Source organism: Ammospiza caudacuta, chromosome 4 (assembly GCF_027887145.1).
Source record: "Ammospiza caudacuta isolate bAmmCau1 chromosome 4, bAmmCau1.pri, whole genome shotgun sequence".
In the NCBI taxonomy this organism is placed as follows: Eukaryota; Metazoa; Chordata; class Aves; order Passeriformes; family Passerellidae; genus Ammospiza; species Ammospiza caudacuta.
Window position 1 is genome coordinate 49,492,801 of NC_080596.1, and position 15,883 is coordinate 49,508,683.

The 15,883-nt window shown below is 33.2% G+C and overlaps 1 protein-coding gene across 1 annotated transcript in view; it reads left to right on the forward strand.

Annotated features, from left to right (window-relative positions):
* SGCZ (sarcoglycan zeta) overlaps positions 1–15,883 on the forward strand; it is a 172,447-nt gene that overhangs the window by 125,657 nt on the left and 30,907 nt on the right. The window contains exon 5 of the mRNA XM_058803911.1: positions 3,352–3,474. Within this exon, the coding sequence (XP_058659894.1) occupies positions 3,352–3,474 (123 nt within the window). The remainder of the gene's footprint in view (positions 1–3,351; positions 3,475–15,883) is intronic.

Consider the following 15,883-nt stretch of genomic DNA (forward strand, 5'->3'; position numbering starts at 1 on the left):
AAGAAACTTTATCATATTTCCTATTTACAATGATCAGTTTGTGGTAATTCCATTTGAATTCTAATCCCTATATTCAATTTAAGGTTGTTGATTTTTGATCTTTTTCTGTGTCTGAATTTGCTGTGTGCCAGATGGACATGGAAGGTGATTGAGAAATCAGACACTGCTAGTGTTTGTAATCATATCTAAACCTTGTAAGACTGGAGAGTTCTTATTTCTATTTATTATCACAGCAAACAATGGTTCTAATTATTATTGCTGAATAATAATAATGAAGTACTGTAAGTAATCATTGACTTTAAAATGAAAAATATTAGAACATTCATTTTTCATATTATTATATTTCTTAATTAGTAAGTCAAACTCTCTTCAAATTCAAAATAGTTTTTATTTTGAAATTTAGTCTCTATTACTGTTAATCTGGATTACAGAACCATAATTTTCTGTATTTTTACAGCACGTACTGCCCAAAATTTTCATTTAATGTGTCTTCACTACAGTTAAAATGTACAATTTTAGGCTCTGTACCATTTTAAATGTAGCTGGTTTGATGATAATTTCAATTATACAACTGCTGTGCGCAAAGCATGTGTTATAAACCATCATTACATACCATGTATATATGAATATGATACACATATTTTTCATCTATATAATTTAAATGAAAGGAATTTCACAGAAACATAATAATTTAATTGAGCATTATACATCTGAATTTACAAGTTAATAGTTTTCCTGAACACAAGATGAGTTTTTCATAGACATCTCTTGAACCTGGTTAAAGCTGTTATGTAGCCAATTCCATGTCTAGGATGAAGTAGAATAACAATACAGTAAGAAGTAGCAAAGCTAAACAGCTTTTCTGGTAGCCATGTGTTTGATAGAAATTACCTTTCCAAACAGAATTTAGAAGATAGATTTTCATACGTGATTCTCTGGACTGAAGTATGCATTATTCAAGCAGGTATGAATTGCTGAAAATAGTGATGGCTCTACAAGTTTGAGATTAGAATTTCAAAATACTTCCTTTGTTCATGCATAATATTCTAAGACTTGACATTGTTTTTATTAGTAGCACTATTAAAAATTCAGACATTTTATAAAACGTGTATGTTGGTAGAGTGGTTTTGGAGCAAAGCAATTTGCTTTACAGCTAAGAAGATAATACCTTAATACATTGCAAATGCAACTGCTTGCTCTTATTTCAACTGGGAAGTGAAAATGAAACAAAACAGAATTCCATTTTGATAGCACTGAGTACTCTGTAGGCAGTTCAACTTTTCTAAACCAGTTTTATTACATTCACACCTGGTTCTATGTCAAAGAGACAGATGTAACATGTATTATGTTTTTTAGTAATCTCTAAAGTGCCTTGAACACGCTAACTACCATTTCAGGAATAAGGAATACCAAGTAGTACACAATTAAGTCCTGAGTGAAACATAAAAACCCATTTATTTTAGCATTAAAATTTATTTACTTCCTGTAATGGTATTTTGGACTAGCTGAATTCTAGGTGTATTTTTATGCTATGTGATTCTGAAGCAGCACAAATCGCATCTAAAATATATGGAGTCCTTAGTCCAAGTTCCAGACCATTGTTATTTAAGTCATTTTTAATGAAAACCTATATTATCCTAAATACATCTCAAGTTTTTAAAAGCTGTTTTTGAAACATAGGCTGTCACTTAGAGTGATATATAATGACTAAGAATGTGGCAGGTCTTTTCTCTTTTTTATTTCTGACACATTTTTTGTTAATTTCTTTTCCTTACACAGCTAACAACTTTGATGGGTGTAAATTAGTAATGTCACAGTACTTATAATGCCACTTTTTTTTAGGTGGCTAAGCTGTCATCAGCTCTTAAATAAAGATGAAACTGTTTAGTATTAAGTTATTTGTAATTATCCTTTGGTTTCCTGAACCATAACTATGGTTGCAGGACAAGGGCATGCCCAAACATCTGCATCTGAAACCTGAAATCTGCCTCTGTTCTTACAAAGATTTTATATTTTTTTAAAACAAAGCAAACAACCTGATTAACACATTTTAAAAAACTTCAGTGAGGGAGGGGAGTGGGGAAAAAAATACCATTTTGCACATTTACAGAACAAACATATCTAAATTCAACAAAATGCATCATCACAAGTATTTTTATTTTTTCATTTTCTTTTTTCATTGTGAATCAAAAATAGCCAATTATTTTTTACAGTACAAACATATGTTCATCTGAAAGTAAGAGGAATTGTTTTGATCCCATAGCTGATTCTGTAAATTATGAACTGCTAAGGCAATTCCTTGACCAAAATTCATTATCACAGTTTTTATATTCCTTATTACATGTTTTGATACTATGCATTTGCATATTAAAATAAATACATATTATGCAGGAAGAGTTTTTTTTACAAAGTTTTTAACCAGATTATTAAACTGAGATAACATATATAAATTTATTTGTTCATAATGCCCTCCACACAATTTTTGCACATGTAGATTTATGCCAGGAATGCATTACAAGTATAATTAGGGATCATAGAGAAAATTTCAGATTATTTTTCCCTGAATTAATGTATCTTGCTTTATGTCTTGTTGTGCCATATGCAGTTGGTTGCTTTTCAACACCATTTTCAGAAATTATGTTTGCTTTCACTTATTAATAAAAAAAAATTTTCAGAAACAATTTAGTACGCAAATCACTGGAGAGTAAGAATAAGACCTGTAAATTGAAAAGCATAGTGAATTTAAAGTCTTAGTACCTGCAAACTGTCTTCATTGCAGTTAGATCAATCCATATATCTGTCCAATTCCACAATTATTTTAGGATTTTTGAACTTTGAGACATTTGGGAATGTTGTTTCATAAAATGTGACATAAATTTTGGTATCTTAGTCCATGGTTTTTTTTCTTTTGTTGGGTTGTTTTTGTTATTTTACTCTCTAAGTTTTTCAGTAGAACTGAATGAAAAATACCGTTTTCTGCTGTGTTGAGTTGTGTGTCTTGATAGAATAAGGTCATGTGTTATCTTTATTTGTTCATTGGCAGGAAACTGCAATTTAGACTGAACAAACCCCAGAAAGCTCTGTTTGAATTGGCATTTCAAGATCTCAGTGTTTAAGTACATTCTAAATATTAGTGTTGATTTCCACATAATGCTGAAATAGATGTTTTCATAGTTATTTCTGTAAACTATTTTAACAGTATTTTATAATGCAAGTTTTCTATCAGGCTTACAGAAAGCCAAATATTTTCATAAATCATCATGTATTCAATAGGTTTTGGATATTCAATTTATGCCAATGATTAATTCTTACAAAATATCTTAGATGTAATGATCCCTTCCTTGGTTTCAGGGGCTGATGCTGTGGAAGCTCAGTGTAAGAGATTTGAAGTGAGGGCAAGTGACAGTGGAAGAGTGTTGTTTTCTGCAGATGAAGATGAGATTGTCATTGGAGCTGACAGACTGAAAGTAACAGGTAAGGTAATAATACAGATTCTAAATGCATGTAAACATATATTTTTAAATACCTTTAGTAGTAATTAAACTATCAATCTTCTACACAATTTTAGTCCACTGGAGAAGAAAACATCTTCTCATTATCAGAGATTTTTTGACCAACCAGAAGATATTGCATAATCTAAATATCAATTCCTCTAAAGGCACATTTAAATTTTTCTTCAGGATCAACTGTGGTACAAATCACACTTACCACTGTGTTTTGGCTTTATATGTTACATTATGGATTGTTTTGTGGTGTGTGTGCCATTTGTTTAGGTAAAATGTTAAAAATATTATATATATGGTAGCCTTTGTTTTTTTTCTGTATACAAAGTATCAAGTCTAACTTCCATATGAATTAAGATTTCATGAGGCTCATCTGAAAAACCTTGCCTTGACTTGGGTGTATTAGTTTATAATGAAATTAAGGTTACTGTTATAGTTTCACCACAGCCAGCAATTTAACCTTACATTCACTCCTCCACCGGTGTGGGTGGGGGAGAGAACTGGAACGGCGAAAATTGAAAAGAAAACCAATGTGTGGAGATAAAGGCAGTTCATAGGTAAAGCAAAAGTCACACACACAAGCAAAGCAAAATAAGGAATTAAAATTAATTCACTGCTTTCCGTAGGCAGTGAGGTGTTCAGCAATCTGCAGAAAGCAGGGCCCCATCAGGCATAACGTGGAAAAGGAGAGTTATGCTGAATCCTGCTAAGGCTCAAACTTGGTCATAATACTAAATGCTGAGAGAATTAATCTTAAATGTACAATTGACACAGGAGATTTCAAAGTGTCTCTCATATGTTAAAAAAATAAAACAACTTATAAATGGCACTAAGAATTAGATCCCCACCACTGAGAAATGCATTCATAAGTTTTTCATGTCATGATCATTATTTTTTAATCAAATATTTGGCACCATAAGAATTAATTTTATCCAAAGATTGTGTGATACCTTTAAATTCTTCAGCAAACACATGAAAGGTGATGAGTCCCTGTGAGCAACATCAATCAGACTGTATTACTCCACATGGCATGATGTGACTGATGAAACCTGGCAGGAAATCATAATGTCAAACATCAACCAGAATTTTTTTCTTTAACTTATTTTTCTCAAGCTTGTGGTTTTTATTATCATGGTGCCTTGGGGTGAATATAGGAAAGGAATTATGGAAGAAGAAATAAAACAAAAGTTGAATATAAAAAAGAGAAAATAAGATGTGCTTATTTGGAGATAAATCTCTCACATGTATTTATTTAAGGGTAGTACTACAATGAAATTGTTTTCTTTTCTTCTGTAGCAATCAATAGTGTCTCTTTGAAAACACTTCACTGTGAATGTGTCCAATAAATTATTTATTTTGGTCATTAATTTTCAAAGTATACTTATGGGCATTTGTAAACTACCATGGCAATGTAGGATTTTTTGTATATTATTTTTCCTGCATTCAGAAGAATGTTTGTTAATGGTCAGCTTTTAAAAGCAGTCTATTATAAGTCAGTCTAAGAAATTCTTGATTAGAACAATCTGAAAATTAAGTTGACAGCTTCTCACTGATTATTTTTTGTAAAATTTTTATTTGTAAATTTTTATGTAGGTAGGAAGGTATAGTAGAAACAGAGTAGGAATCCAGATATCAATTTATTTCCCAGATAAGAAAAATATAGTATCAGAAGTAGTATTTTTGGTTTAGAGATATTGCAGTTATATATTTATATAAGAGTCTCTCACTTTAAAATTAGGCAATTGGCTGTTTTACTTTAAATTCTTATTCTTCCTCACATTGTTAGTTTTGCTTTTTCTTTTAACTGCATAAGCTCTTTTCTGCTTTATTACTCAAAGAAAGAAGAAAAGGATTCAAATTTTTACGTTGTTAGAGAGAGCAGTTAGAATTGCAACTGTCTATTTTCCTTTTGCACAGAGATGCCTCCTGCCTACAAGTTTAGGATGTATCATGGGGATTTGGAGGGAGGAAAGAGAAAGGCTTGGTGAAGTGAACATTTTGTTAAAGAACTGGGGAAACAAGTAGTAATAAGAAGCTCATTTTCTGGCGGGCTCATGGGTTTCTTTCTGCACATGGTTAAATCTTTCTCCATTTTTTTATATTCATCCTGCTCTTCCAAGCATCTATAGCACCACAGGGTCTTCTTGTGTCTCTCTGCAGCTATAGAACAAGAATATCTGTTTGATTTTTACTTCTCTTATTTAAATCTTAGTTCAAAATTTTCTTCCCTTTGCTTTTATTTAATTTTTCTTTTACCTGCAATAAGATCTCTGTAAGATACTCTTGAAACAGAACTGTACTGGTGAACCTTGTTCCTGAGAGTGCAAGCACACATCATGAGGCAGCTTTATCCTCATATCCAGAACACTTTTGAGAAAGATTAAAAATCCCTTAGGTCAGCGTACCTTTTCCTGAGACAATGCTGTGAAATAAACTTATATAAAAGCCTTCACTGGAGGGCTCTGTTAGTATAGTTTGTTTGGGTTTTTTCTCTTTTTCCTTGAAGCAAACTTGTAGTTAGCAGCTGTATAAGAAGGATGAAGGAACCTGGAATTCACCTAGTTTTAGTCAAACTGCACCTACTTTTTTTGACAACGTAAATGAGGTTTTTTCTGTTTTGTCTTCCAAGATGGGTTTCTTAGTTAAAGCTAAATGCACACTAACAGAAATTCTCTTTTTTCCCATTCAACTCATACTTTTCTATCCAAATTTTACAAACATTTTGCTTTGTAAAAAGGTATTTCTCTATGATTTCAAAGAAGAAGAGACAGTGATTTAACTCTCATGTTGTCTCCTACAAGTTCTTTTGATCTATGTAATTCCTTCATTTTTCCATAATGTTCTTTATTTAAACATGATTTTACTCTGACCCTTCTTCTGAGACCCATAAAAACTATAGTGTAATTTCTTTTGTTCCAGGTCTACATAGCTTCTATGTCAGTCATTCTTGCACATGTGGCTTTTTATGTTTATTAATTATCCTTTAAAAAGGCAAAGCAAAAATAGATTTACAATTTAAATTGGATAGGTCGTCATTCAGAAGCCATTGCTGTTCTGCAGTCAAATCCAATTATGTTTTCTAGATGTTGCAAATCAGCTACATAATTTTTTCTAAATAACCCAGTCTAAATTGTTTGGAAAATACTACTTACTTTTAAATAAATTGAATTATTCTTGTTTACTACTACTTAATTTCTGGATTATTTTTGTTCTTACTGCTGCATATCTGGGTGGTGTAGTTTCTTTTAGCCCAGGACTTGGATAGAACTGAATTTTTTTTATTATGATAATTAACATGACAACAGTAATACTTTTTCTCTAAAAAGAAATAAGGAGCTACTTAGAAAATTTTTAGTTATAGTTTTACCAAGATTTTAGTTCTGTAGAGTTCAACCACTCCATAATTTTTGGAAACACAAATTTCTCAGATACATCAAGCTCCACGTCTGTATTGTATGACCTGATCTAATTGGTTGAAGATCACTTTTTCCCATATTTCAAACATAGAAATAGTTCTCACTGGGGGAATTGCAGTTGTACAAAGGTCTGCACATTATTGGTTGCAGTGCTGGGAGAAACAAAAGAGGCATAAAAAAATTGCAGGTCATTATGACTTCCTAAGACCCTTCTTCATTGTCAAATAGCACGATCATGTGGAAAAATGGAAGTTGGAAAAGGACAGTAGAGCACATACAGTGGTAGCTTTCTCAGATTAATAGCAGGATGTATATAGGGCAAATATACTTTTACATCAAAACACTGTCAGGAAAACGTATGTGAAGGGCTGCAAGTGTCGTTTTCATTACACTGAAGTATATGCTTACAGTGGGTTCAGTCTGGCTTTTGATCAGTCATTGACTTCCCTAGATGAAAGATGAGAGCCTTGATGTGTCAAGGAAGCTTCAGAAGGTTCCAGCATACCTATATTCCAATAATATTCTGATAATAATCAGAATTAATACGCGGAGGAGTGCATCAATACTTCAGTTTTGTTTTAAGACTATGCTGCAGGACTGGGAGTCTGCAGGTAATTGAAATATGGAAAGGTCTTCCAGGGTAGTTAAAAGGAAATGATAAAGTAGAAGTATGGCTTATGGCTATAAAAAGGAAATATGACAGAATTATGAGGAAATATATGTGAATTGCAAATTAGGTTGGAGAAGTAGAAATAAAATATTTATAACAAGTACTGAAATGTAGAAAAATAACTTATTATTTTATATATGTGGTTATTACAGTAGACTTATATCTAGTGCATTGTGAGACTGAATAGGAATTTCAGTGTGAATGGGATAGAAGGGCTTGGATTTTCCAGGTTCAGTGGGTGGATTGCTGTTCAGGACAGATGGAGTTTGGAGAGTGAAGTGGCATAAGATGAAGGGAAGCATTTAATCATTTTAAGGTGGCTTATGGAGCCCTATTATCTGACCACAGTAATACAGTATTTGATGCGGTACTAAAATTTAATCCTTTAAGCAGATATGACAAATTCTTGGTATCCTGAACACTGAGTGAACCTGAAATCTTTTGTCGTCATCTGTCAGTAACAAAAATGCATCACATATATAGGATTTCTTGGTTTCCTGAGTAATGAATACATTAATATGTACTCCAGTGATGAATAAGGTTTCTGATGAGTTATTTAGCACTTAATGTCTATTCTTGCCTTTAAGGGAGCTCTGACTGAAAGATATTATTGTGGTAGTCTAACCACTTGACAAAACAACCTGTCAGGGCATGACTCTGGAGGTACAGCTACAGAGCTGATTACAATCACATTTATATATCTGACTCAAACCTCTCTATGAAATGAAAGCTTAATGGGCAGACTAAAAATGGTGAGAATAAATAAATGAATAAATAATTTTTTTTATCCAGGACATTGCTTAAATAAATTTATATCTTCTATTTAAGGGTAGAATGCACCCAGCCAGCTCAAACTCCAAGCAGTGTGTACTTACACCAGCTTGGAGGTGACTGTGTAGACTGTTGGAAGAATACATTAACCTAAGGATAGTAACAGTTTATTGGCAAAATAAAGATTTTGATTTTTGGCACTTAAAATTGTAGGGAAGCAAAAGAAGAATTGGTCTCAGAAACGTATGTAAAGTGAAATAAGTCTTGGTAAAAGGAATTTTTCTGAAAAGGGAATAAACCAAAAAAGCAGACAAATGTGCAGAGAGTTCTGTCAGAGCAAGAAAACATAGTCAGTTCCTCTACAGCCATTTCAGTGAAAAATACTTATCTTGCCTGTTCTGTAGACTGAGAAATAGAAGAAGATAGCATATAGTCAGGCCAAAAAAAAGGAAAAGAAAAAAGCCCAGTCAAATAACACTCTTTCACAATAAAGGTAGAAGAAAATCATCTCCTAGCTAGAGAGTCAACCTTTCTGTAATCCATAGTTTTTTAATAACTCTCCTTAAGTAATCAACTTATTTTTTTCCCCTTTTTTCATGATAACATCAGTTACAAGAGAAGACAGATTTTAATCCTTTCTTCTCATTCTGGGCTGTTATCCATTTAATTCTGTTAAATAGGGTTTATTTTTTTAAAGCTGATTCTGTTCTTGTCTGAGCTGTTGCTTTGCAGAATGCAGCCAGCAGTTTTTCAAGGTTAGTGAATGAACATTTTCCTTGCTCTGGTACAGAGCAGCATCAATCCAGAGGCTGGTTCAAACTTACCAAGTGAATCTGATTTTCAGGTTAAACCGTTAACACCAAGATTAACACCAATATCCACTATTGGATATTTGTGGCCAATGTAAGAATTAATGCTTTTAGGAAAAACGTCCAATTTCTGCATCATATGCCTAATCATATTCTGTGTTTCCTGCTGAAGGACTGTGTAAAGTCTACAGATGCAATTTAAAATACTTCTAGTTTGAGGTATCAGAATTACACCAGGCAAATCCACATGAGCTAGAGAAGCGTCAAAGCTCAGTGGAAAATTGCCCCACTTTTAGTAAGCTAACTTTTAAATCAAACCAAAAAGAGCATTTGGTTCCAAATACTCACACTATAATGGTGACACTACAGGCCAAAGAATTTTTGCTTTGTCCTGGAGCAGTATTCTCATTGGGTGCTAGAAGATGAAATCATTTGGATTTCAATTTTTAAAGCTTTCAGAATAGGAGAAATACTATTACTTTTTCAGGAGATATTGTTGGCATCTGACTTTTCACTAAGAATAAACTGATGTACATCTTACTGTAAGACATGTAATGCATGTCAGAAGTGCACTGCATTTTCTCTGACTTATGTTAGAAAGCCCTGCTAAATGGCATTTTTCTTTTTATTGAACCTTAAGCAAATTTTTATCCCAACTTTCCAACAAACTAATTTATTTAGTAATCACAAACTGCATGGTGAGATTATAGAAGCATTTGTCATGACATACATCATCCTTTACAAACTTACATGAATCGACTCTAAATTTAGGTGGAAAGTAGCAGAAAGCCTCACATGAAGGTTTGAGGGCTGTTTGAGTCTGTGGCAGTCACAGTTTGATTCAAAGCCTTACTCAGAGGAAAAGTTAGCTCACCACCAGTAACATCTTGAACTTCACTGTTTTCCCTAGTTCAGTTTATAAAGCAGGTATGCAGGTAAAGCTGTGAAAAACATTGATTCCAATAACGTCTCCTCTGCAATACATTTCAAATCTTATTCATAGCAGACTCCTATAAGCTAGGAATAATTTTGCACACAAAAAGCAACTCCAGAAAAAAAATATTTAAACAAAAACAAAAAAAAAAAAATGGCCTGCAGCTTTCAGCCTACATTGTGAATTTAAATTCCTGTCCTCATTGTGGCTAATGATGAGTTTAAATTTCACAGTGTCTGACAGCATTAAATTCAGCACACCAAGACACAAACATAGTAAGCTATTATTCTGGCTGTAGAAAAATATCGTCTATATATATGTAGGAGTTTGTATTTGAATTGTGTATTACAATGTGGCTTTGCTCAAGGCTCAGAAAGTACATATGTATGGGTTATGAAGTTTAAGAAGTATAGATAGAAATGCCTAAAAATTAAGAATAGATAATGTAAATTCTATAAGTAAGAGGTGGTAAAAATCAACACATATTCTATGAAAGACATGAAATTATCTGTGGTAAAAATTATCTCACAAAAATAGAATGAAGAAAAATACCTCAATATCCAGGCAGAGATGGATGCATCTAAAAGCTATATAACTACTCTGAGATACAAAATAAATTATTATTTGTACTTCATGAGTATTGAAGAAAGGGCAAATAACCTATGTGGTAATGTTGACCACCAAACAAAAAAAAATTACACAAATTAGGTTTTTGATAAAGAAAATGAATTATCTAATGCATAGGGCCTGGTGACAACATTTTGGAATATTTGGGGCCCTCTTATTTCTTTTAACTTCAAAAGACTTTTAACTTCGGAGACCAACATCCATTAAGGGAAAAAAAAGAAAATATCAAGATTGTAAAAAAAAAATATACAGATTTTAAGGACGACAGAGTTTTGAAAAAGTAATGTGAGAAGTGTTGCTGAGAACGTGAAGCTGAAAAGAAGTCTTAAAATTATTTCAAACTAAAACATCCCCTGCTCCAAAGTTATAGGGAAAAACAACAGCAAAATAAAATCAAATTGACTTCTAGCGGTCAATTTTCAAACCTCAAAATAATCCTAAGTAATACTTAAAGGTACCCCCAAAAAAAGATTTAGAAAGCATTTTGATCAAAGGTCAAAAGCATCATGTGAAACAAGAAAATCAAATATGAAGCTAGAATGTGTAAACAGGAGTAGGCCCTGAAGATCTTCTCACCTTTTTCACACTGGCAAGGTCCTCTTCAAAGAGTTTAGTCCTGTTTGGTGCACCATTGTTCAGTAAACTGGATAGAGCCAACAGCCATGGGACTGGTTAGTTGTCCAGAAAAAATTATTTCTGAGGAAGCAAGAAGTTGGTGCTGTGCAGCTTGAAGAAAAAACATCTTAAAGAGAATTTCATATCAGTCTTGAGGCCCTGAGAAACAATGTGTTGTAAAACAAGGGATGCTATCTCTCAGTTAAAAGCCAAAATCCAAAAATAACACCCAAACAAAATAAAACAACCACCCCCAACCAACAAAAAAAACCACCAAAAGCCCCACAAAATACCTCACGCCAACTAATCAACCAAATATACACAAATCTTTTAAATGAAAGAATAGAGGATTAGGGAAATAATTTGTCTATAGAGAATGTGGAATTTCCTTCATTTTTTACTTCACAGCTAATTGTATCATCTGTTGAAGATTAACTGGTTTTTGAACTTGATTTGGTTTTGAACTTAATGATCAGAGAGGAATAAGCCTTAGCAGAGCTCAAATAGTTCCTTTTTATGTCTAGTCACAAGTCATCTAAGATAAATTCAGTAAAATTTTTTCTTTATAATTTTAGTTTTTACTAACATATTAGATACAGTCCTCTTCATTGTAGTTTTATTTATATTCCTTAGGGTTTTTTTTTAAGCTATAACACATTGGTTAGAATGAAATGTGGGTAGCATGACAAAAAAGCCAGAGATCACTACATGCATTTGCATGTAGGTTAATTTCTTTTGGGATGTATTGTCAACTTCACTTTTGACTGAAATTTGGTACAGTGAGGGGAAGGTGAGAAAGCTGCTTAAATAAGGACACTTTATTATGAGAAAGGATAGAATGAATGAGCTTAGCAAGGTAAAGCAGTCAGAGGAAGGATCCTCTCTTTTCAGAAACTCATCATGCTGAAGCTGGTAGCCCACACTAAACCTGCGCATCCATGCTTCCTGATGTCATATGTTACAGTCATTGTTAAACTGAACTGAATATAAAGAGCTGAATATAAATTTTACTGGTTTAGTACCTGAAGAACACTTGTGCTGATCCTGACAATACTAATATCATATACATATCCTGAGAATACTAATATCAGTATAGTATAGTGGGATAGGATTATCTACCTCTTCATACTTAGGAAGCATTAGAATTCAGTTTTATGGTAACTCTTCTTTAGCATATACCTTGATTTTTATTGAAGCTGTCAGATTTGTAAAACATTTGAACCTTATTTTGTGAGTATGCTAGAAAAGCACTGCTAGAGAGTAGATTAGAGCACACATATTTACGGACACACATGTACAATCATGTACAAACAAATGCCTTCCAGTCCTTACAGGCAGACTTATCACTTTACAAATGCCAAAATGTCATTTGGGTCAAGTAGAGAACTTTCCCTTAAGTATCATCATTCTAAAGCAAATTGATTCATAAAGTGTGATAGAAATGACAGCAAGTTACACTACTTATGATGTAAAAGGGTATTTTCCTGTCCTTTATCTACATCACTGTCTGCAAAGTGTGTTGTGTTGATCAGAGATCTAGATAACAGCAGCATGGAAAATTTTAAAAGTACTTGAATATTGTACTATGACCTCAGATGCTTCCAAGTTCATCAAAGCAAGATGCTGGAAGTAGACAAAAGCTAGGTTCAGTTGAAAAATTCCTGTCCCAATTTCTGGTTGAAAGCATGAGGTGAGATTGTTAGTTGCATCTGAAAGTCTCTTCTCATCAAACATCAAAGGGAGATAGTTTTTTAAAAGGTATTTATTTTCATATCAAGCAAGCCAATTGTATTATTTTTGGTATTTTTATCCTAGCAGCATTACCAATTGATGGACTACTTTTTAAATCTGTTTTTACACTCTCAGTGTAGAGCAGGGAAAATAGATAAAGCATATTGTGCAGAAAGAGTATCTATCAACAAGTTTGTTTCATGTTTTAGCTGTCAGAACTGTTTTCAGGCTTTTTAGAGTTGCAATTTTTTTACTTGTTGCTGTCATTCTTGGACTTTTCTCCCTGGTTTATATTTAGATTTGCAAAGAAAGGAAAAGACAATTAGAATTTCTGAATTTGAATTTTTAATGAAAACACTCTCTTTTTTTTTTCTTCTTGACAGTAAATCTAACACTAACTCAGAACAATTCCATTTAGACAAAAAATTAATGCAAAAAATTATATAGATACTAAATAGAATTTTAATGTAAAACAGAAAAAGGAGCAGAGGGAATATTGTGCTGGAAAAACCAGAATATTTTACTTACAGTGATGTCTAGAGGCCAGAGGGAGTCTAAAGGACAAGGAAGATTAAATCTAAAAGTATATTCCTTTGGAAGGTGTGAGAATAAAAGAATAGAGGTTTTCCCAGTCACGTTCTCTTCAGTGTAAGCTGAAAGGCTGGAGTGGTAAGCATCATGACAGTTTATTAAGTGGATAATATAGAGAAATACCTCTTACAGTTTATCTGAAGAAAAGACAAAATAAAAAAGATTTTCTTTGTCTCTGAAACTGTCTCTGAAACTAGTATGAGCTTTTGTTGATAGTTGGAGAAAGGAAATATATTTTTCTGTGTTTTTAACTTACAAATGATAAAGCAAAATAACTAATTTCATGATGACTTTCAAATTGTATGACAGTCTGTTTCCTAGGCATGACTGTCATGGTGCCCAAGATTTAGTTTTCTGTTCTGAAAATGCCTGAATATAATGTATATAATCCTGAAGAGGATGTGAATAACAGATTTCTCTGGCAGCTGACCGCACTGAATTTTGATGCTGCACTAAACCCTGCTTTGTTAGTTTGAGCTAGACATGCATTGTTATGTAGCAAGGCAGTGGAAAGAGCTTAAATCTTAAAAGTCTGAATTTATGATAGGTATGTGAAAGATGAATTTATGGTAGTTGTATTGCAGCAGTGATGAGAGTGTGATTTTTGAGTCTCTCCTGACTCACAAACAGTAAAAGAGCAAAGACAAGATGAAGGTTTTGCCACAAGACTCACAGCAGAGCTGGACTGTTGCAACATTTGCCAAGTAATCTGAATTGTGGTCATAGTCTGAGTCCTGCATGCTGCTCCTTGGTGATGTAGAAGGAACTGCTGAGACTGGCACTGATAAATTGCTCTGTGACCAGCTCAGTCCCACCTTGAAAATGGAGTGGTAGATCTAGCAGTAAATTACTGCCATAAACCCTCTTCCTACAGCATCTGCAAGGTATGTGGCACATCTCTTGTAGTTCTTGCCTGAAAAAATCATCTGAGTCTTTGGCAAAAGACGCATATTTCAGCCAACTTTCCCATATTACTCTATGCTTTAGTATCTCATCCTTTCCTGCAGAAAAGGCTGTCTTTGCCATGGTTAGTACACATAACAAATAGGCTCATGTTTGCTAACCCAGCCATTGGTGGCTTGCAGTCACTGCAGTTAATTGGTTTGAAATACACCTGCTTCCATTTTGTTGCTAAATTAAAAGCATAGCTTCACAGCTATGCAGACTTGAAGGTGAGAATATTAAGTGACAAAATTACTGTTCCACATTCACACTTCCACTCACAGCTGCAGAATTTCCATTTAAAACTGCAATAAAAGTTACCTAATTCCAGGTTTAAATGTATTCATCTATGTAATTTACTTTTAGAGAGAAAACCAGAACATTAATAAAAAGCAGGAACTGGAACTCATAATAGGTTATAATCACTAGTGCTAATATCAAATAGAAACCTTTTAACAACCTCATAGGGAATTAATATTATAGCTTCATTTTATTTCTAGTATCTGAAAAATAAAAAAACTTTCAATAATTTGAGTTGCTAGTATTTTTGTTGCATTTTGGTCTAATAGGCACCAAAATTTATTACATCCACATATCCCTGTTTTGGCGTTGTGGAAATACACATAAGAATTCGTCACGGATTTTAATTTTTGCACGTATTCAGAAATATTTGGAAGCATTTGAAAACTTTACAAATACATACTATGTACTTGCATATGATGTACTTCTACAGGGTGCACAAAAACACTTATCTAAATATCTGATTATAATTTATCAATGGCATGCTAATTCCAATACAGTAAAAATACTATAGTACAGATATTTAAAAAATCTGGTTGATTGTCCTGCTGCTTTGTGGCCTCCTTAGCATAAATAAAACAACATACTAAAATGTATGAATGCAGCAGTAATTCTAACACACTCATAACAATTCATCAGTATGTTACAGTAATGGTAAAGAGAACAGAAATAAATGCGCATTTACATGTGGCACAGGGAACTTACCTTTAAAAGGTGAATGTGGTACCCTATGAAGCAGTCAAAATGCTAAGGATAAGAAATTTAGATGACTTCTGATATGGTTATAGTGAGATTTCCAAACAAGATTTTCCCAATTTAGATGAAATTCAGATCAATTGCTGATCCGGTGTTGAAGGCAAAAGCTTCAAGGTGCTTGGGTTGTCTGCATTGTTGCTCTAGTCTCAGTCCATTATCATTAATAACTAACCTCTAGAGATGCCAATTTCTCCATTTTGGCTGCAGATAAAATATAG